A 24051-nucleotide genomic window follows, 5' to 3' on the forward strand; every position below is an offset into this window, starting at 1 on the left:
CGTCCACTATGTCCGTGCCCCACTAGGTTCTGGAAACAGCTTAGGAGAACCCCAGCCCAGGGTTCTCCTCCGACCCCATCTGGATCCCCCCACTCCCCAGGTCGTTCTCTCGGCTTCATTCGGTAACTATGTGTTCCAGTACATCGGTAGGAAGTTAGGTATTTATCCTACCAATCCACATGCTATCACTTGTGCTCCCCCTCCTACCGCGCGCCCCATTCTATCCCTGAATGTCAAGTCCACGAAAACAGGAAACTCCGCCTGTAATTTCTAGGCCGCGCCCCAAGTGCGGACCACAGCACCGGTACTAAATAAATAGGAGTTGGAGGATCTTCCCACTCTCCAAGCCTAAGCGGGCCAAGAGGATCCTCGGTCACGTGTCCAAAAGAGGGCATACCATCGAGTCAGTCCTCCAGCTTCCCAGAGAGTCATAGGAAGTGCCCTGGGGTTGGCGCAGGTCTTTCCGGTCGGGCCGTCTGAGCTTTTGTCCCGCTGGCGGCCGGGCTCCCGCGGCGCCGCCACAGCCAGTACGTGAGTCCCGGGCCGCCTGCGCTCCCGCCCCCCTGGCCCTTGCCTGCCACGCCCTTCCCTTCTTGGCCCGGTCCAGGCTGCCCCCTGGGTCTCGGGCGGGACCTGGGAGAAAGCATGCCCTCCCCACACACGTCTCAAGAGGCGGGTTCCAGGGGAGAAAAGGGGAAGGAAAGAAAATCTCAGGCCTGCCAAAGGGTGTAGGGCCCGCCTCTGAAACTGACAGGACTCCAACTCCTGTCATCTGAGCAGGCCAGGGTCGTGTTAGGGCTGCCCCGACTTCCAAGGAAGGACCGTGTCCCGCCCCCCGTGTTCCTTAACTGTTCATTGCTGTCTTGGACAGGGAGGGTAGACAATCCTGAAAATAAGCGCTTTAAAATAACTACCCTGTGGTGCCGCGGTTACAGTTAAGTTTGGCCCTGGGACTTAGGAGGAAATTCTAGCGCCAGAAGGATCCTTAGGGGTGTTCTGATTCGACCTGCCTACTCCTTCTTTTTGGTGAGTGAGTGAGTGGTGTTGAGAGACTCCTGCTGCAGGAGTGGATGGAGCCCCCAGAAAGCGCTTTGTGGCCCCCGGCAGGGGTATGCTTGGGGAAGGCGACTTGCCATGGGCCTTCAAATCTGAGGAGTGACTAGTGTAGGGAGAAAGAAGGTGGAAGAGGCCTCTAGGCTGCGGGAAAGCCTGGAGGAAGCCAGGTTGAGGGAATATAAAAGACAAACGTGGGTTGGGGGTAGTCCAGGGCTGGTTGTGTTGTTCTAAGACGTTTAGACTAGGTCACCAGCCCAACTTTTTTTTTTTTTTTAATGAATTTTTGAATATATAATATATTCATATGGTTTCAATAATAAAAACTTAAAAAGTTGGTGAAAAGATTTCCCCCAATCTGCTTAGCTTTTTATTAACCCTTACTTCCTTGGTGACCACTTTTAGTTTGAGTGTATGTCCCAAAATTTATTTAAAAACTGGCAGATATAAATGTAGTTAGTTCTCCCTTTTTTCAAAGATGATACAGTACATCCTGATGCCCTTTGCTTCTTCCACTTAATCTGCTTTATAGATCCCTGCATATTAGAAAACAGTTTTTGTTTTACAGAGCCGTGGTTTTGGATTGGTCATTGTTTAGATGTTTTGAACGTTCATAATTTGCTTTAGTTCCATTCAGGGAAATTTGGATTATTTCTAATTTTTTGTTACCCCTAACAATAGTACTGAATGCCATTATATTAGATTAAGGTTTTTAAGGAATGTTTGTTTTACATTAACTCAGCCAGTTATTGGCAGACTGTTAAAATGTCAAATCAGTATTGTAATTACTGTGTAGAGTGTTTAGAGAACAAATAAAACTATATAAAAATGAAGTAGTTTTTCCCTCTGGAGACGTGTTTTTCACTGACCTAATAGACACTAATTCTATCCATGACTTTCTTCAAGCCAGTCCCTGCCCCTTTAGCTTCAGGGAATCTCTCAACTTGCTTTTCAAAATCTCCTTTACCTTGTTTTCTGGGCCAATTGGAAATCTATTCTCCATTACCAGGTATGAGTCTGTTCCTTCTTCTTCTTCTTGTTTTTTTTTTTTTTCCAACCTTTAGAAAAAAATCACCTTTAATCCTTACTGTTGCTTTTAAGCAATAGAAACAAGTCATGTTAACCATTTACAATTCAGATATTCACAAACTAAATGCAAAAATAACTAGACAACACAAACCATTTTCTCTTTTATCCTTTGCATATCACTTTTCTTTCCTTCTTTGCTTACTCCTTAGTCCCAGCTTTCATTTGCCTGTTTCCTCGTTCTAGGTTCTCTTTCTTCTTTGTTAGTAACCATTTTGTGGTACATTCTCTCTCATTTTCTTTCTCCAGTTATCTCCAAGTCAAATATAATCCAAGAACTTAAGGGACAGAATCCCAGTGTGACACTTGAGATAGTAGATTGCTTTGTGAAATATTGTTGCCCCTTGGAAATTCAGAGTAGTGATTGATATGTTGTACCTGTTTCTTGTTGCAGTCTGTTATTATAGGAAAGAATTTTCAGCCCCCAGAGTGAGTCACAGTTATGCTCATGTGAGTTGTCTAGGCTCTTAAGAAGTGGCTCCTGACTCTGGTGCAGAGACAAAAATTGAGTTCACGTTCTTACTATCAGCATGTACTTTTGTTGGTAATGGTAGTAGATCACAAACTATTTGTTGGTACTGGCAGAAATGCCCACAGGTGTAAGTGATACATAGTTTTGTAAAGAATGAAGAGCATTGTGACTGACTTTGACTAATTTAACCAGATATTCAGGGTCATGATCCCTGTTGAAAACTGGTTAGAGAGGGGTTTCCCATCCAGCTTTGAGAACTTCTAAGAAATTCGGACCTTTCTGGCCCTCTCTGTGGAAGAGTTGTGATTTTGGAGTAATTCCTTTCTTGTGTCATAGGGGACATATGACAGCCCCACATTAGTCTTCCTGATTTTAATAACCTGCTAGAACTCCAGGTCTTGATTCTCTTCCCTCTTAATCCATGCTCCCACTGGAATTAGTATGAGTGATCTTTCTTTTCAGGATTCTGCTACATTTGTCTCATTTTTGCTTTTTTTTTTTTTTTAATTTGTTGAAGTATTTTAAAAGTAAATTCTAGACGCCATGCATATTTCAGTTGGCATATTTTTTTTTAAATGGGGACCTCTAACAGCTACAATACCATTATCACACCATCCCAAAGTAACTCTGGTTCCTTTATATTATTGAATAGGCAGTAGGTTGGGAAACTACTGGGCCTGTAATCTGTGGGTATGGACTATAAGTTAAGAATGAGTTTTCCCTTTGGGGAGGGTACTGGAGACTAAACCCAAGGGTGCTTTGCTATTCCACTGAGCTACATCCTCAGTTCCCTTTATTTATTTTGAGATAAGGTCTCACTAAGTTGTTAAGAGTCTAGCTAAAGTTGCTCAGGCTGGTCTCAAATTTATTATCTTGCCTCAGCCTCCTGAGTTGTTGGAATTATAGACATAAACTATTGTACCTGACTGATTTTTACATTTTAAAGGATATTTTAAAAAAAACAAAACAATAAGCACCATCCTATATGGCCCACAAAGCTTAAAATATTTGCTCTTTGGTCCTTTACTGAAAATGATCACTAACCTCTGATTTAGTAAAATAAATGATCTTTCAAAATCCTTACATACATTTGCTTTTCCTTTGTCTAAAACTCCTGAGACAAGTCTGTACTCCTTAGTATGAGTCCGACCCTAGTACAGCCCTTATTTTTGCCCACCTGTCCAGCTTTGCCAACTGTCCTGTGTTCCAGATGTCTAGTGGGTGGTGAACATCAGTTGTTTTACACTTGCTCTTCCCTCTTACTCTTTTCTTCCCACCCTCTTCCTAGTTCTTCTAGGCAGTCTTTCCTTCCTGTACCCCCCACCCCCACCCATTTCCTCTATCTGGACTCTTTGTCTCTGTCATTTTTATCTCATTGATTGTTTTCCAGTGAGGCATTCCTTCTCCTCTGCAGGGACCTTGATGGCTAGACCTTGTCTTATCTCTCTTTATTTCTAGGAATAGCTCAAGACCAGGGTAAAGAAAGCAAGGTATGGATCATAATCTAAGTTTCTTGTGCAGCATTCAGCCTCAGAGATAACTAGAATGCATTTTCAGTATTGCTTATGAGCATAAATTAATATTTTGTTACATTCTCTTTAAGGCCTTTAGTTTTTAGCAGCACTTACTCCAGTGCTATCTTGGTGTTCTGCATTTTTGTTTCACATTTTCTTAGTTGTGATACTGATTAATTTGAATTTTGAGCTGTTTTCAGTGAATATGTTGATCTATTTTCATTTTACTCAATAAGAGGAGTGAACTACACTAAGTGATAGACATTATGCACCTATCCAAACTGAGATGATTGAACAGAACCAGAACCAGGAGATCCCTGGCTTATGACTAGCGTAGAGAGGTATATAGTTAAGTATTTGTGATTACATGCAGACTAGGCCAGTCAGCAGCCAATCAGATAATCCCGAAGGACATGAAAGGAGCTAAGAATCTGTTAAAAAGTTCAGAGAAAGGGCAGACTCAGAATCAGTGCATGTAGTGGCAATGAGGTGATGAGAGTGGCGTGGTCTATTTTATGTTCAAAGAATCAGTTTTAAGTGGTTGGATGCAGAAGACTGGCCTGGGAAATGTGTTACTTTGTTTTTTGTTGCTCTAACAAAATATCACAGATTGGGTAATTTATAATGAAGAGAAATTTATTTCTCACAGTTCTGGAGGCTAAGACATCCAAGATCAAGATAAGATCAAGGCACTGGCATCTGGTGAAGGTCTTTATGCTGTAACCTCATGGTGGAAGTCATAACATGGCAGAACAGCAAAGAGAGAGGGGCAGAATGGAGCTGAACTTGCCCTTTCACTTTTTTTTTTTTAATGAATATTGAACCCAGGGCACTCTACCACTGAACTATATACCTGGCCCCCTTTTTGTTTTTATTTTGAGTCAGGGACTTACAGAGTTGCCCAGGCTGGCAACTTGTTATCCTCCTGCTTCAGCCTCCTGAGCAGCATTCACCACTGTGCCAGGCTTAAGCTTGCCTTTTTATAAATAACACAATCCCAAGATAATAGCATTAATCCATTCATAACAGATGCAGAGCCATCATGACTTTATCACCTCTTAAAAGTCCCACTTCGGTCAGGCTTCTGTGGTGTGCTTTTATAATCCCAGCTACTCAGGAAACTGAGGCAGGAGAATCCCTTGAGCCCAGGAGTTGAAGGCTAGCCTGGGCAACATAGCAAGACACCATCTCAAAGAACAAACAAATAACAACAACAAATGAGAGCCAGACTGTTTGACACACATTTATCATTCCAGCTACTGGGAAGGGGTCCAGGCTGACACAGGAGGCTCACAAGTCCCAAGTCAGCCTGAGCAGTTTAGCAACACCCATCTCAAAATTTAAAAGCCAGTGGTGTAACTCAGTGTTAGAGTACCCTGTGTTCATTCCCGGTACTATAAATAAATAATTTTTCAAAATAAGAAAGAAAAAGATGCACCAGGAGTGGTGGCACATGCTTATAATCCCAGGGATTCAGGAGGCCTGAGGCAGAGGATTGCAAGTTTAAGACCAGCCTTGTTGATTTCATGAGGCCCTAAGCAATTTAGGGAGACCCTGTCTCAAAATAAAAAGTCTGGGGATATAACTCAGTGGTAAAGTGCCCTTGGGTTCAACCTCCAGAACCAAGAAAGACAGAGGGAGGTAAAGAAGGATGAAGAAAATGAAAGGAGGGGAGGGGTAGGGAAGACCCATTTCTTAATGCTGTTGCAATGGTGGCAATTTAATTTCAACATGAGTTTTGGCGGGGACATGCAAACCATAGCAGGGAGTGATCAGGTATGCATTGTATAAAATTCTTAAAAGCTATTGGAAGAAGAAGTGGACAGGCATAAGAATGAAGGCAGATAGACTATATAGTAGCAGCTCAGAAGATAATTTAGAAGGGTTTAAACTAAGGTCTTAGCAGCAAAAATGGAGATGGAGGCAGAGGTGGGAGCTTGAGAACTATTTAAGCAATGGAATCAGCTGGTTTTATGGGCTGTTTTGGAGTAGATTAGGAAAATAAGAGTCCCCCTTCTGGTTTAGGCAAAGGGAGGAGCGGGGGTGGATAATTTGGTCTGTAATTAAAGATAATTGTAATCAGGTCTGTAATTGAAGAGAAGGATCTGGGACAGAGATGAATATCTAAGAGACAGCTTATAGGAGTGGTAGGAGTTTTGTCTAGGGGTTAGTATCTAAGTATATAGAGTAAATTGAGAAGATTCAAGATGGAACAAGGAGGCCAGCAGCATCCAAGGGACAAGCAGTCTGGGGAGCAAGCACCTGACCTAGAAAAAGCTAATTCAGCATTGTCTGAATAGAAGAAATCAGGTTAATTCCATGGGGCTAGAGGGGAGATGGGACACGAAGACCACTTTATCAAGATACTAGTAGGAAACAGAGTGGTGAAAGTAGTACAAAGAGGAGAATTTTTTTATAAATTTACAAAAAAAGGTACCCTTTAAAATTCACCCATAGTTAACATTTACTTCATTTTATTGTCTTGCTCTTTCATAGATACAATATTTTTTTCAATAATTTAAGGGTAATTTATAGATATCCTTCTGTGCACCAAACCACTCCTATCCTATCTTCCTGAATGTATATAGTCAAATATTATGTTCCTAAGTTACATGAACTAGTTCTTTGTATTTGTTTCCTCCCTGTGGTTTTGATATTCATGTGAAACACAAATGAGTTCATTTGTTTCTGTTTGCTTTTTGTTTTTGCAATTTCCCCCTTTCTCATCATTAGGGATTTAATATTATTCTTTGAATATGCAGAACATTATTATACTATATAGATGCTATATAGATGCTATAGAGTATATTTCTCCCCTGTCCCTTCTGCTGTCTTCTCCCACTCCACCCTTTTAAGTAATGACAATTTTCTGGTATTTCTGTAAAGATAAGTAGATAGCTACTTTTTTTTCTTTACTTTCCTTTATTTCTTACACAAACTTTAGCATATATACTCTATTTCACTTTTACTTTATAATACTGTGTATCCTGGAAATTGCTGCATGTCAATAGGATGTTCCTCATCATTTTTTAGTACTGCATATTGCATATGTGCCATAGCATAATCATCTATACTCGAACATTTACGTAGTTTTCCAGATTTTGCAGTCATAAAAATGTTATAATGAAAAAGAAAAAAATGACAAAATAAACCAAAAACTAAAAGCAAAAACAACAAAAAATATTATAATGAAAAACTTTGTGCTATACTTTTGTTTTATTGGAAGTGTTCTTTTAGTATAAATTCCTAGAACTGGAGTTTTGGAATTAAAGGGGAAATGTGTATGCAGTTTTGTTGGATATCGGCAGATTTTCTACCCACAGGAGTTGTACCTATTTGTATTCCTAGCAATGTATGAGAATACTTTTTCTTCACAACCTCAATAGAATATTTTATCGCATTTTGAATATTTGCCAATGTAACAGGTGCAAAATGGTATCTTACTATAGTTCTTATGTTTCTTTCATTAGTGAAGTTGAATATCTTTTCATGTTTAGTATTTCTTTTTGTGAATAATCTCTTCATATCTTTTGCCTGTTTTTCAGTAGGAATTTTAGTCTTATTTTCTTTCACTTTTTGAAAATTCTTCGTATAATAGGATATTGGCCCTTATATATGTTATGTTGCAAATATTTTCTTCTATTTTGTCTTTTATTTCTCAATTTTGCTTATAGTATTATTACCATAAAATCTTATTTTTATGTGGTTAAATTCAGTCTTTATTTTGCATCTTTATAGAAAGCTTTCTCTATACCCAGGTTATAGAGGCATTCACCCATGTTTTGTATAGCTTTTTTATTTAGAGCTATGTTCCATTTGGAGTTTATTCCTATGTATGTTATGAAGAATGGATCTAATATCTTTATCCAGATGGCTTTGTAGTTGTTAAAACATAAAAGATGGATTTTACCTAGTAATTTGAGATACCATCTTTACCATTGATTTCTATGTGTAGTTGGGGAAGTTTCTGAACTTTCTTCTATTTATGTACCAGTACCACACTATTTTAATTATAGAAGCTTTATAGTATATTTTAATATCTAGTATGACTTGTACCCCCTTAGCCTTTTTTTTCTTTTTTTCCCTTAACATTTTTTGTGGGTTTTTTCTTTTGTATTTTTTTAAAGGAGAAATTTGGCTTTATTACTATAGAAGCATAAACATTTTTCTGTCCTGGAGAGTATAAGTGGAAGGGACAAAGTTGAAAAGGAAATGAGTGGACCAGGACCTGATATGTATGGGAACAGCATTCCGAGCACAGATGTATTGCTGCTAATGGTTCTGGAATTATGCCCAAATAGTAGCCCTCACACTTTAAGTGACATGGACCACTTTATCCAAAGTAATAAAAGGAAGCAGGGAAGTAAGCCATGCCACCATTCTTCAGTGACCTCAGTTGATTCTTACTTAGTATTTAATATATAATATTTAATTACATAATAGTCATTTTGTGATATTCTCTCAGCTGAAACACCTTTTGATTTAATGTCTACTGAATGATTGTCTTCCTAGTGATCTCCTGAGTTCCTAACTGCTTCTCCTGTTTTGTAAAATTTTTAAAAAATTTTTTAGATGTTGATGGACCTTTATTTTATTCGTTTATTTTATATGTAGTACTGAGAATTGAGCCCAATGCCTCACACATGCTAGGCAAGTGCTGTACCACTGAGCCACAACCCTAGCCTCCCTATTTTGTAAATTTTAATTTGGAGTCTTTTCTATCCATAAGTTAGATCATGACTGTTTTTTACTTTTTCTTTCTTTTAAACGGGGTTTTGCTGTGTTACTGAGGCTGGCCTCAAATTTGCAATCCTCTCTCCTCATCCTCCTGAGTAGGGATTACAGACATGCCACTGCCCAGCTTGACTGTGATTATTTATTCATATGTACTCTAAAATATATATTTTACCTTCCTTTTATTGCTCCTGTTTCCTCCTAACATTTACTTATAGAGTTTTCAAAGTACGATTATCCAGATTTCAAAGTAATTATCCAAGAATCTGATATGCATTCAGGATAAGAGGAGAAAATACAAAATTAATTAAATCTAATCGCAAATGTCTCATTGTCTAAGGTTTAGGAGTAACTAGCTTAGAATAATTAGAATAGTATCTTTTCTTCTCAGGACTTAGTATTTTAGTAGGTAGGTACGAATGGAAAACAAATGATATGTAGTATGACTTCAAGGGAACAAAGATCTTAGAATCTGTTTTTGGAATTTTACCTTTTCTGAGTCATGTGCTTTAATCACTCAGGTTTAAACCTCAATCCAATAACTCGACTTGAAATAACTCGACTTCATTTTAATAGTCCAACAAATAATTATAACATATAGCACTCACCAAAGAACAGGCACAGTTCTCTGTGCTTTTACACATATTATCATTTAATATTACAACAACTCTATTGCCTTCATTTTACACAGGAGCAAACTGCTGTATAAGGAGATTAAATAACTTTCTCAGGGGCATACAGCTGGGTATTTGAACTTAGGAAGTATTCCATTAATTCTTTGGTTACCAAAAGGAATTGGTTCCAGGAAACCCCCACATACACACAGACACCAAAATCTGCTGTAGATGTTCAAGTCTTTATATAAAATGGTATAGTGTTTGCATATAACCAACACACATCCTCCTGTGTACTTTAAGTCATCCTTTGATTATTTATTATACCTACAGCACTGTAAATGTTATATAAATCTTTCTCATTCTGTATTTTTTAGGGAATAATGGCAAGAAAAAAGTCTGTACACATTCCATGTGGATGAAATTTTGTTTTTCTGTGTAGTTTTAATTCATTATTGGCTGAATTTGCAGATGCAGAATCTGCAGATATGGTGAGCCAACTGTATTTTCTTTGCTCATTGGTTCATGGTTTTGCATCTAATCTTTGATTTGCCCAATAGTTAGCCTGTTTATAAGTAGGAATAAAAGCTTTATGGCCGGAACATGTTCTTTCATGTAGAGTTCTTCCCTAATCACTTTCCAGGGCCAGTGTTTTCCTTGGAGGGAAAGTCCGGAAGGAAACCAACTTAAGGCAGCTGCAGGTTGTTTTCTTTCTAATCTCTGCAGTGATCATCCTCATGATTTCATAACTACAACCACCTCCCTGATACCTCTACACAGGTACTGATTTCTTTAGTTTGCCTGTCCTCTGCTGATTATGTGTAACTTTCATAATTAAAAATAAAAGTTATGCAAGGCACAGTGTCACATGCCTGTAATTGCAATGACTTAGGAGACTGAGACAGGAGGATTGCAAATTTGAGGCAAGACCTTGTTTTAAAATAAAATACAATTTAAAAAAATTTTTTTAAAAAGGACTGGAGATATAGCTTAGTGGTAAAGTACCCAGTACCACCCTCCCAACTCCCTAACTTTTATCTTAATAATCTTTCTGTCTCCTGTTCTTCAGAGATTTTTTTCCTACCTTCTGTTCATTGTTCCATGACTAGGTTAATTGTTCAAAAATTGATCAGTGTTATCTGTTATTCTGTGCATCATTTCAACTTGCTGTCATGCTAAACTGTTATGCAAGAATTGGAAAGCTCTTTGATCTGAAATTCAGGGCTCTGGTTTTAACAGAAATTTTGTCATGTCTACTGTTACATCTCCAGTATTTAAAATGGTATCTATGGTGCATGCAGTCAATAAATATTTATCAAGTGAATGAATGAATTTTAATGTTATTCTTCCAGTTTTTTCTAAACAAAGTGAACAGGTATCATTTTCATTTTCTTGGTTTAGTGTCACATTTGAAGACGGGCACTGAGGATGAGGAATCAACTGAAAAATATGAAAATGTTGGAAATGCAGAATCTAAGTGGCCAAAAATGGAAGGTCTTCACAAGGATCATATGCAGGAATCTATTGATAAAACTCATGATTGGGATAGCAAGATAGGGAATCAATTGGAAAAGCCTGAGTGGAAAAGAATGAAGGAAGACAAAAGTGGCATCAGGGAGAAGATTGACAAAACCAAGAACACGACAAATATAAAAACAGAACGAGATGAGGCATCTGAGAAAAGCTTACATCTGAGCTCAAAGCATATTACACATCAGACTGTCCCTATGGAACAGAAAAGCAGTGAACAAGGTAAATGTGTTGAGAGCATTAATGGAAACTCTCATGCCAGCCTACAGCAGAATACCATTGCTCTTAAGAAATCACATAAATGTGATGAGTGTGGGAAGTCCTTCAAATATAATTCCCGCCTTGTTCAACATAAAATTATGCACACAGGGGAAAAACGCTATGAGTGTGATGACTGTGGAGGAACTTTCCGGAGCAGCTCCAGCCTTCGAGTCCATAAACGGATCCATACTGGGGAGAAACCGTACAAGTGTGATGAATGTGGGAAAGCCTACATGTCCTATTCCAGCCTTATAAACCACAAAAGTACCCATTCTGGGGAGAAGAACTGTAAGTGTGATGAATGTGGAAAGTCCTTCAATTATAGCTCTGTTTTGGACCAGCATAAAAGGATTCATACTGGGGAGAAGCCCTATGAATGTGGTGAGTGTGGGAAGGCCTTCAGGAATAGTTCTGGTCTCAGAGTCCACAAAAGGATCCACACAGGGGAGAAGCCCTATGAATGTGACATCTGTGGGAAGACCTTCAGTAATAGCTCTGGCCTGAGGGTCCACAAAAGAATCCATACAGGTGAGAAACCTTATGAATGTGATGAGTGTGGGAAGGCCTTCATTACTTGCAGAACACTCCTAAATCATAAAAGTATTCACTTTGGAGATAAACCCTACAAATGTGATGAGTGTGAGAAATCTTTTAATTATAGCTCTCTCCTTATTCAACATAAAGTCATCCACACTGGAGAGAAACCTTATGAATGTGATGAATGTGGAAAGGCCTTCAGGAACAGCTCAGGCCTTATAGTTCATAAAAGGATCCACACAGGAGAGAAACCTTACAAGTGTGATGTCTGTGGCAAAGCATTCAGCTATAGCTCTGGCCTTGCAGTTCATAAAAGCATTCACCCAGGAAAAAAAGCTCATGAATGTAAGGAGTGTGGCAAGTCCTTTAGTTATAACTCACTTCTTCTTCAACATAAGACTATTCATACTGGAGAGAGACCTTATGTATGTGATGTGTGTGGGAAAACTTTCAGAAACAATTCAGGCCTCAAGGTTCACAGGCGACTTCATACTGGAGAAAAACCATATAAGTGTGATGTGTGTGGGAAAGCTTATATCTCACGCTCTAGCCTTAAAAATCACAAAGGAATTCATCTAGGGGAGAAACCTTATAAATGTACCTATTGTGAGAAATCCTTCAACTATAGCTCTGCACTTGAACAGCATAAAAGGATTCATACAAGGGAGAAGCCCTTTGGGTGTGATGAGTGTGGCAAAGCCTTCAGAAACAATTCAGGCCTTAAAGTACATAAACGAATCCACACTGGGGAGAGACCTTACAAATGTGAAGAATGTGGGAAAGCCTACATCTCACTCTCAAGCCTTATAAATCATAAAAGTGTACACCCTGGGGAAAAGCCCTTTAAGTGTGATGAGTGTGAGAAAGCCTTCATCACATACCGAACCCTCATAAACCACAAAAAAATTCATCTTGGGGAGAAGCCCTATAAATGTGATGTATGTGAGAAATCTTTTAACTACACCTCACTCCTTTCTCAACACAAAAGAGTCCACACTAGAGAGAAACCCTATGAATGTGACAGGTGTGAAAAGGTCTTCAGAAACAACTCAAGCCTTAAAGTTCATAAAAGAATACATACTGGGGAGAAACCCTATGAATGTGATGTGTGTGGAAAAGCCTACATCTCACACTCAAGCCTTATTAACCATAAAAGTACCCATCCTGGTAAGACCCCCTATACATGTGATGAATGTGGAAAAGCTTTTTTCTCTAGCAGAACACTTATAAGCCATAAAAGAGTCCATCTTGGAGAGAAACCCTTCAAATGTGTTGAGTGTGGGAAATCTTTCAGTTACAGCTCACTCCTTTCTCAACACAAGAGGATCCACACAGGGGAAAAACCCTATGTATGTGATAGGTGTGGGAAGGCATTCAGGAACAGCTCAGGCCTCACAGTGCATAGAAGGATCCACACAGGTGAGAAACCCTATGAATGTGATCAATGTGGAAAGGCATATATCTCACACTCGAGTCTAATCAACCATAAAAGTGTCCACCAGGGGAAGCAGCCCTATAATTGTGAATGTGGGAAATCCTTTAATTATAGATCAGTCCTTGACCAACACAAAAGGATTCATACTGGAAAGAAGCCATACCGCTGTAATGAGTGTGGGAAGGCATTTAATATCAGATCAAATCTCACCAAGCATAAAAGAATTCATACTGGAGAGGAATCTCTAAATGTGATAAATGTGGAAAGTTATAGTAGCACATCCCAGAAGATAATCTACGAGGGAGGGAATGTTCTGGATGGGACCAGGATGAGGATGCCTCTGTGGGAGGCAGAGCTTACTAAGTCTCAAAGAACTCAAATAGAAGAAAAACCTTATGAATGTAAGAATTTCTGAGGCCCTTATTCATGGCTTACAAATTTCATAGTATAAGTGAAACCATTTTAGATGATCAAGAGTAATCTTTACTATGTGATTTTCAATCATAATCAGCAAAGAAGGCTCCAGTGTTAAAGTAATTGAGCCCTTTTGGAGTGTAAAATAGTCCATTATGGGAATAAAACCTATCAAAAACAATGGGATATTTTTAAATCCTCAAAGTGAGCAGACATTTCTGGACATAAAAATGTATATGAAGAAAGAACTTCAATTAGAAATCACAAAGTCACCATTAGAGAGTTCATATTTGGGTAAATTTTGTGAATAGAAATGTAGGAAATTCAGACATAGCTTTGCATCCCAATAAGATTGTATTGGTCAGTGGGGAAAAAAAAAATCCAAGAAGAGCCTCCAAAGGGCAAATTCAGGGAGAGATAGGCTTCAGGGAATATAAATTTATTTATTAGTAATCATGGATTATTAACAATGTAATTGAATGGTTTGGGGGATAGGATGAGAAAAATTTGGATTTCCTTGTAGTAAAGTAAAAAGCATAAACTTATAAATCTAACAGGAGTAGGAGAGTATTATAAAAATGCAAATTGAGTGAAATGTACTATTGTAATTCAAGAGTTGAATGGGTGAAAATTAAAGTTTCAAATGAACCCCCTCAATAAATGATGACTGTGTGATGAGTGAAAACCTGGTATTCACATATTCTACCATAAAAGGTCCTACAATGGAGAGTATTTTGCCATCTTCAATAACTAATGGAACATGAATCTTCAACATGAATTTGCACCTTCAGAAAGAATCAATTCAGGGATTCCTGTGAATAGAAATGTTGGGAAGGAGAGCATTTTATTGTGGTAGCTAAAAAACTAAGTAGCTACTAGTAATCGAGAGAGGAAATTCATGTTTCTAAATCTTGTCAAATGTTTGTTTTGGAATGTGTTGTAAAGATTTCATGCACTACATGTGTATATTGTCTGTCGTAAAATGTTATGAATACTTTGTTCAGGGCTCATTCTGCTCTGCCATAAAGACCAGGTAATTGTGGTGAGGTAAGATTGAACTCCAATAAAGAAATTCCTCAAATGTAAACAGGCTGTGACTTACTTTAGATAGAAAAATATACAGAGCCATTTGTGTGTTATATTTTTGTGGAATAAGTTATACCAAATCTAAACCAGAGAGAACATCAGGACACTCATACTACAGCCTGGTAACTTAGATTTTACCTGATGGTGCCTCCACTAGAAGAAGCACAGATAGATTTTGAGGGGACCACAGGTAAGCAATGTGATTCTTATCTTGGGGCCAGATCAAAACTTGTGGGAGTAGGCAGGCCATGTGAGAAATCACCCCACAGAAACAGTTTGTTAGGAACAGGTAGAATTTAATATAAAATATTGTTAGCTATGTAGAAGTGTTAGCTAGGTAACTCATGGTAAAAGTAAACTCTTCTGAGTTAACTAACTTACCCAAAAAGACTGTGGGTGGGGCTTATCAATAGAGGCTAAATTCTAAGTCTGGTCTGTGGCTTCAGAATCTGTGTTTATAAGAAAACAATCTCCAGCCAGATTGTTTCCTATCTCATTAGGATTCCTGTCACTGCAGCCAGATAGTTTCCATGCTGCTTTCTAGGAGCACTAGAGAGTACTGTCTTCTAATACCTGTAGGTTTTGATGGATGATATAAAGAAAGGAGGAGATGAAGTATTTCTACCACTCAGTTCCACTTTGAAATGCCATGACCACCGTTGATGTATGTCCTTTTCTACATATGACACTAGCAAACCTGACTCTATCCAATATAGATTTGAATTAATTTGCTCAGCAAATACTTGTTAAGAATTTACTAGGCACAATCCACTGTCTAAGCACCAAATAGGGAGAGGATAGAAGCAGGAGTACCTGGGAGACAGATATAAGAGAAAAAGATCACAATACCTTTCTATTGAATGTCTGAACTAAGCTAACCTTTGTAGGTATTCAGAGGAAAGTGAGCACAGCCAACAAAGAGGGAGGCATGAAAGACATTGAGTTGATTTTTCTTTCTTTTTATGGGGAGGAGGAGAAAACCCTAAATAGAGCCAGCAGCACATGTGTTTAGGTATCTGGCAGGGTTGGTGTTTGGTGAGTGGAGAAAAGGAGGCCTTAAGAGTATCCATTCCCAGTAGTTGCTGTGATACAGATTGGCCTTTTATTTGTTGAAGATGAAACCAGCTCTGACTTCTTAAGACAATTCTGTTACCTGAAGTTTCCATGTGCCCCATGGCCAGGGCAGTCAGGATGCCTGTTATTTGACCACCTCCTGCACAGTTCCAATTCATTGGATTCCAACCAGACCTAGTACACTGCCTAATTTCAGGAAGGCAGGTTAAGTAACAAAGTAGAGGTTGGCCACCTTTCAGATGTGAATCCTAAGCACTCCAGTGCACTGAACATGAGGCACGCACCTACTTCAGTCCCCATCTATTTAGATGCTTGGAAAATGGGCCCCTGGCCTCTTGACCCAGGCCTTAAATAGTTCTAGGGCCAGATAAATTGAGCTTATACAGATACTGAGTATATCTGGGGTCTCTTGGTCTTCAGCTGCCCCAGGTGGACATCAAAGAGCAGATCCAATTAGTTAGGCTGAACCTACTCAGGCCAGTGCAGTAATTTATGGTTGTGAGGAACCACCCCTACCCACTTAAGAACAGAGAACAATATGCAAGGGCATGGGGAGCAAAATTTGCCAACTTATAATTAAATCAAACACTTTTTTTAGTGGGTAATTAAGATATTCATAAAAGCCTAAAGTGATTATATTATATAGAAGGGGGAGATCAAGATGTTGTTTAACTCTAGATTTCAGAGTCAAATAAATGTACATGGGAAAATGTCGTAGATGAGCATTAAAACGACAAAAATACACTATAAAAATGAATGAAAAACTTTGTAAAGGGAAAAAAGGTGGGACATTACTTTCTTTTAAAGGTAGGCTTTTATTTGGATCAGTTTGGGTGTCTTTAAAAGGTAGGTAATTTGCCCTCTTGGTCCATTTAGGCTGCCGTAGCAAAAGCCACAAACTGAGTCAAATATATTTTTCAGCTCTGAAGGCTAGCAAGTCTGGATTATGTGCCTGGTGAGAGTCCATTTCCTGGTTTGTAGATGGGAACTTCTTCCTGCATCCTTACATGTAACAAGATAGAATTTGTTACATACATATATGTACATGCACAAAATATAACAATGCAATTTGGCCAATATTACTCCTCAGCATTCCTCTCCCTTCACCCCCTGATCCCTATTTTCTGATTTCTCTTTGTTATTCATGAGATCCCCCTTGCTTTTCTTTTCCTTTTTCATGAGGCCTCCTTTAATAAAGGGCACTAATTCAGTTCATAAATGGTGTACCCTTATGACTTAATCACCTCCCAAAGGTGCCAGTTCCTAACACTATCACTGAGTTGGCAATTAGGTTTCAACAAACGAATTTGAAACAAATTGACACATTTAGACCATAGCACTGCCCCTCCCTCTCAAAGCATGGAGGCTAAAAATACTGGTTTTAAAAATGGGGTCCTATAATTAAAGAGGTGAACACCAATACAGCTTTTGTTCTAGACTGCTAATGCTGTTCAGTGGATGCTAAATCAGAAGTTCAAGGCCAGGCCCACCCAAAATGATGAATCTTACTAGGAGATCTTTCTGCAGTTGATCTGGGTTCCCAAAATGCCACCCTCTCAAGATAAGATGAATCAGATATGACCCCACTCCCCCAAGTGTAAAGACAATTGCCTTGTTACTGAGCAAACCAGTAGAAGAGAAAGGGGAAGCATTCCTGATGAGTTGTGATCACAGATCTAGACCTTTACTCAGATCTAGGTAAAACAACCTGACACCTGGTAAACACACACACAAAAAAGGATTTCTTCAATTCTAACCTCAGGGCTTATAAATCATTTTTATTTATTTCACCAAACAGTCAAAAGATAAGCACATAGAAAAATGGCAACATAAATGAAAACCAAGAAAGGAACAGACCCACATAGACTTCCCATACTGAATTATCAGGTATATTTATGAGAACATCTGTGCTTAAAATAATTAAAGATGTATTTGGCAACAGAGTGGGACATACAGAAAAGAGAATTAATTGAAAGATATGTAAAAATGTCCAGGATGCAGCATGGAAATAGGACAATACAGGAGATGGGGAGGCTTCATTGAGAAGTTTTTGTATTTAGTCATAGTCTTGACACAAGAAAAGGGAAAGACATTGGGCTGAGAATTTTTTAAAGTCGATGAAAAATATGCCTACTGATTTCAAACCCCAAAGAACACAAAGCAAGGTAAATTTATGAAAACCACACCTACAGATATCATAGTGTTACTATAGAAAATTATTTCATATGTCCCATCATTCTATGTAGCATTGAAAGCTTGGGACTTAATGGGTTAAAGAGGAAAAGGTCTTGGCAAAAGACAAAACAAAAATTACTATCAAAGAAACAACTGTTGGTTTCCTCAGCAATAAAAGCCAAGAGTGGAATTAATTGTAGTATAAAGATAGAAAATAACTCAACCTAGAATGTTAATAGCCAATGAAAAAAATCAAGAATGAGGACAAAATAAGCACATTTTTTAAAAAAAATTTTCATTTGAGAAAATATTTATTTTATTGATCCCTTCCAGGCCGTCACTAAAGGAAATTCTAAAGAACTTACAGAAGAAAGGCAATACCACAACGAGTTATGAGATGTAAAAACTAAGGATAAGGAAGAGCAAAAAGTAGGAAATGTGGGCAAATGTAAATGAAAGTTTTACATAAAATAATTATAATCTAGAGTTGTTAAAGTAGACTTAAAACACCAGACAATAACAAATCAAGAAAAATAAAGGATTGAGGTGGTCTATGAATATAAAGTTTTTGAGTAATCTTGTAATTATAAAATCTAGGGAATCATAAAGTAGAAAGTCTAATTTTGATACTAGTGGATAGAATAAGAGTTTTTTTAATGAAAATCGCAAATGAAAGAAAAGTAACAATTTATAGGTCAAAGAAAAAAAAACAGATGGTAAATATTTAAGCCAAAAATATCAGTATTTATATCCAATGTACTTCATCAGGACAAAAATACAAGACCCCACTCTGTGCTGTTTAGAGGAGACTCAAATATAAGGACTGTTTGAAAGTAAGAGAATAGAAAGAAAATATATAAAGAAAATAGTAGTCAATAGAAAACTGCCATATCTCGACTAACATTAGCTGAAATATAAACTATGGCACAAACCATTCCTAGAGATAAAGAGAGCCATTGCTTCAAGAAAAAAATTCAGGGGAAATATTAGGAAGATATAACAGTTTTTAAGTTAGTATTTATCTAACGATATGGCTCAAAAGTGGGGAAACATTCACAAAACTCAAAGCAGTTGAAAGATTTTTGACACCTCTCTCAGTAATTAACAGTGCAAGCAGACTAAAAATGAGTAAAGATATGGTTTAAAATCATTTAAAAATATGATTCACAAGCAATCTAATGGATATACATGTACTATTATATCAAGAATACATATGCTCTTTCAAACACACATGAAACATTTTTCAGAAATTGACTATGTGCTGAGCCATAAGGTAAATCTCAACAATTTAAAAGGATGGAAATCAGGGTAATTCTGTCATGCATTTAAATGAGAAATTAATAATAAAGATAACTAGGACATTCCCATTATATTCAGAAATGGACAAATACATGAATAAATCATGGTTCATAGATAAAAAATGTTTTAACTGAATGATAATAAAAATGCCACATACCCAAACAGTGGGAAGATGCTTAAGCAGTGCTTAGAAATTTATAGCTTAAAAATATTTTTAGAATATCAAAAACTTGGTAATCACCTAAGCACCACTCAAAAGGTTAAAACAAATCCCCCCAAAAATGTTAAAAAGTAATAAAAAGCAGAAATTAACAAAATAGAAAAAATAGGATTAACAAATCCATATGTATGTTTCTTTAGGAAGACTACAAAATTGACATAACTCTCATGAGACTAATCAAGAAAAAAAGAGAAAGCACAAATAACCAAAGTCAGGAATAAAAAGTGGGGGGAAATATACAGCAGGGTAAAATTTCCTTCTCTGAACATACACTGACTCCCTTGCTCCCTGAAACTAAGAGAATACCTCACTTCCTCTAAATTCCTTGAGTCAACAATTCTGAGAACAGGATGTAACCGTCTAAGATGAGCCAAATCACAAAGAAACAGCTCATTTTTGTAAAATTACAATGCCTATACCTCACCAATGCTCACCAAAACCATAGTGTGCACTATTGCTTGTGTTTCTTAAAAACTCATTCTGGGGCTGGGTTTGTGGCTCAGTGGTAAAGTGCTTGTCTAGCATGCATGAGGCACTGGGTTCGATTCTCAGCACCACATACAAATAAATAAAAGAAAGGTCCATTAACAACTAAAAATATTTAAAACAAAAAACTCTCATTCTGCATAATTGCAAAAACATTCCCTTTGAGAGCTTATCCTGTTACAAAAGTTTCAAGATAGCATTTTTTTGGGCATATAAATCTAGGAGAATGTCTTAAGTTTGATGTTACAAAATGCTATCACATTAAAACCATAAGAAGGTATTATATTGCAATGTTATGCCAATAAATTAGAAATTTTAGATAAAATGAGAAAATACCTAGAAAAACATAACTTACCAAAATATACTAAAGGGCTTACATCTTGTGGATATGGGGAGTATGAGAAGGAGTATGGAATGTGTTTAGTCCTCTTACAGGAGAGTTAAGAAGAGGATGAGGGAAGAAGGGAAAAGAAATCATGAAGGCAAAACCTGAATAAACAGTGAATATTGAAGAGCCTTGCACAGAAGCACTCATCTTGATTTCTTTTTTTTTTTTAAGTTTTTTTTTGTTGTAGTTGGTCACAATACTTTTATTTTTTTTATTTTTATGTGGTGCTGAGGATCAAACCCAGGGCTTTGCACGAGCTAGGCGAGCGCTGTACTGCTGAGCCACAACCCCAGCCTCCACTCATCTCAATTGCTATTAGTGAATTTGTCTAAGATGAAAACCTAAAATGTAATTTTATGTAGTTCATATGTGGGGCTTTTACCATAGTGGTAAAATGGTACTAAATACTAGCTATATGATGCAAGGGAACTTTTCCTCATGGGATTAAAAAACATCTGGGGAACACCTGAGGATGAGTTAGCTGAGGCTAGAAAATGGAGACCTGAAGTCTGCATAAGGACATTAAGAATTTGGAAACAGCTGCCCCCAGGGAAGTTCCTGGGAGGACTCTCCATGGCTCTACTTGCCTCAGCTCAGGGACTTGGTCCAGAGACATGTTGAAGAAAATAGAACATTTTTAATTCAATTTATCTTCCCACTGAGACACTGTTCCCGTTTATACCTCACAGTTCTCAGGCCACGAATAGTATTGGTTTTGCCCAGGTAGCAGTTAGTATTAAATCCATGAAGAAAGTCAACCAAGTATAGTCAGCACTTAACCACTGAGCCACATCCCAGCCCTTTTTAATTTTTCTTTTGAGACAAGTTTGTTTAAAGCCTCACTAAATTGCTGAGGCTGGCTTTGAACTTATGATCTTCCTGCCTCAGTCTCCTGAGTTGTTAGCATTACAGGTGAGCACCACTGCACCCAGCTCCTATATCTATCTGTGTATTTCTATATCTATCTGTGTAATTGGTGCGTTTTAGTTGTAAAGAATGGTAGGATTTGTTGTTACATATTCATACATGCACACAAACTTTTCTTTCTATGCTTGTGTGTCCTCAACCATCTTTTGTCAAGATAATGGAAACAAACTGTTGTAATGAGGTTAGAAAAGTTAGTATTATTAGAACCCTAAGAAGAATGCCTGCAGTGAGAATTATTTGTTATAAGGATGAATCAGTAAGTCTGGCTGTATAATGGCTCCTGTCCAAGGACATTTAGACATTCAGACAATAGAAGACAATTCCTATCTGAAAGTTAAGAAAACCCTTCCAAAAAATCACTATGCGCATACACTTTGAGAAGAGATGTGAGAAAAAAAATTTTAAATATAGTTTCTCAGTGGTATTTTGCTTCTAAGCAAGCAATCTGTTGTTTTTAAGCAAACATGCTTTGTTTCTGTCAGGGGTTAGGGAAAAGAGTCTCCCACTTGAGTCCAGGAATGAAGAGTGCTGGGTGAGGTGAAAGCTGCTACATACATGCTTGCTTCTCTGGCGTAGGCAGCCTTGCCCACTTATGCTGAACACATTTCACTTCTCCCCCGTGTTTTCTTGGAAATCCCCAAATATTCTGGAGCTTACTCAGAAGTGTTGGCAAGAGCCAGGCTTATCCATGGATCATCTTAACCATGGATATTTTTTTTTTTTTTTGAGTGTTCTTTAGGATCTAAAAGGAAGAGGCCCTGGGGTTGTAGGCAAAGTTTCTTTGGTCTTGAATGTAAACCTTAAGGGAAATATTCCAGTCAATGAAATAATTATGAATTGGTTTCCTGTCCTGTCTATAATTTTTCTATATGTAAAATTAGAAAATGACTGACTCATAAGTTACTTTAATAATCTGGTTTCTCTTCAGATTGTATAAATCTCTCATATTTTACATAAAGTTATTTAAAGGTTAATGAAAAAGAACCCTGTATTTTAATTTTAAAAACTTTGTACAAACATTATTGTTAAATTGACTTAATGATTTGTCTTTTTTTTTTTTTTAAGTTAAAGGAGATATTGAAGACAAGAGCATGAAAACAGGAAACAACATAGTAGAGAAGATCAGCAAAGTCAGGTTGGTATTTTGGAAAGAGGGAAAACCTTTGGTATGAGTGAACAAGAAAAACCAGGAAACCACAAATAATTAAAGAGAAAAATGAAAACTGGGAAAGCACAGCTGATATCCTATGAGTTATTTAGAAGTATATTTTTACTGTTCCAAACATATGGGGACTTCCTAAGTTATATTTTAGTTATTTCATTGTATTTGGAAAACATACTCCATGTGGGGCTGGGGTTGTGGCTCAGTGGTAGAGTGCTTGCCTAGCATGCATGAGGCACTGGGTTCCATCCTCAGCACTACATAAATGTAAAATAACCTAAAACTAAAGGATAAATATTTAAAAAAAAAAAAACTCCATGTGACTGCAATCAAAATTTGTCAAGATTTGCTTTATGGCCTAGCATGTTTGACCTTAGTGAAAAGGTTCCTGGGTACTTGAAAAGTACATGTGTTTGGCAAATGCTAGGTGCAGTTATCTATATAAAGGCATTAGATTGAGTTTGTAATGGATTAGTCATATCTTCTCTGCTCTTGATGAATTTTTGTCTGCTTATTTATCAATTAATGAGATAATTGTTGAGGTACTTTCTTCTTAGAATTCTGTGAATTTAGATTTATTGAGACCACACAGATAATAGAATTGTTATATCTTCTTAGTCAATTTCAATTTTATCTTTATGAAGCAAAGCTCTATCTCTAGTATAATGCCTTTTCTTACTTAGTCTCTTTTCTCCTAGTATTAATAACACTGGCTTCTTTTTGATTACTCTTACATGGCTTATCTCTTTCCATTCTTTTACTTTCAACCTTTGTGTACCCTTATGTTTTAGATGTGCCTCTTAGAAATAGCATATAGTTGTTGTTGTTTTAATTTAATCTAATAACTTATTTTAATAAGAGGATTTATATTTTAATATATAATTAATGATGGCTTTGGGTTTAAGTCTTATTAATTCCTTTTTACCTACTTTCTTTTTTCAGATTAGATTAAAATTACTATTGATCAGCACAAATCATGGAGCTCCTAGTTTCTAGCATCTTTATCAGGAGACTTCTTCCTCTAAAAACAGTGACTCAAGCATATTACAACAGAAATGCTACAACAGCAATACTATGATGAAGACTTTTCTTTCTTCGTGTGGTCTTATTACTCCATCTTCCCTCCGCTCCCCACCACAAAAAAAGTTTTTTGACTATTAATGTGGAAAAAGTGACACTATTACCCAGTTCCACTCTCACCTCTACCCACATCTGGAAGCTGTTATGATTGGGGCATGGTTTGAGTGTGCCCCCCAAAGATTCCATGTCCTAGAAGTTCAGTGATGGTGTTGAGATGGTGGAATCTTTAAGAGGTAGAGACTAGTGCAAGGCAATTAGATTACTCTTGGGAGGAGTTAATGCTGGTCTCCTGAAGTGATTTAGTTCTCAAGAGAGAAGGTTGTAATAAGGTGAGCAACCCCCACCTCACCCCCATGTGCTTGGCTCCTTCTACACATGACTTTCCATTTCTCTGCTATGTTTTGATGCAGTAGAGGCCTGTCACCAGGACATTGGCTCAATGCTATTTGGACCTTCTAGTCACCAAAATTATAAACCAAATAAATCTCTTTGTTTTATAAGGTA

General features: G+C 37.5%; 1 protein-coding gene across 4 annotated transcripts; it reads left to right on the top strand.

Moving 5' to 3' along the window:
- Positions 1-380: 380 nt before the first annotated feature.
- Zfp62 (ZFP62 zinc finger protein) lies at positions 381-24051 on the top strand. Of its 4 annotated transcripts, XM_071612136.1 has the most exons (4): positions 381-527; positions 10875-13220; positions 22371-22440; positions 23410-24051. In XM_071612136.1, coding segments are annotated over exons 1-4 (2427 nt in total). In that variant the 5' UTR covers positions 381-526; the 3' UTR covers positions 23420-24051. The 4 variants fall into 4 exon arrangements, with proteins under 4 accessions (XP_071468237.1, XP_071468236.1, XP_027810830.1 ...); XM_071612135.1 differs by lacking the exons at positions 22371-22440; positions 23410-24051 and adding an exon at positions 10117-10253 and having other exon boundaries at positions 384-527; positions 10875-14737; XM_027955029.3 differs by lacking the exons at positions 22371-22440; positions 23410-24051 and having other exon boundaries at positions 384-527; positions 10875-14737.

This window comes from Marmota flaviventris, chromosome 5 (assembly GCF_047511675.1).
Source record: "Marmota flaviventris isolate mMarFla1 chromosome 5, mMarFla1.hap1, whole genome shotgun sequence".
In the NCBI taxonomy this organism is placed as follows: domain Eukaryota; kingdom Metazoa; phylum Chordata; class Mammalia; order Rodentia; family Sciuridae; genus Marmota; species Marmota flaviventris.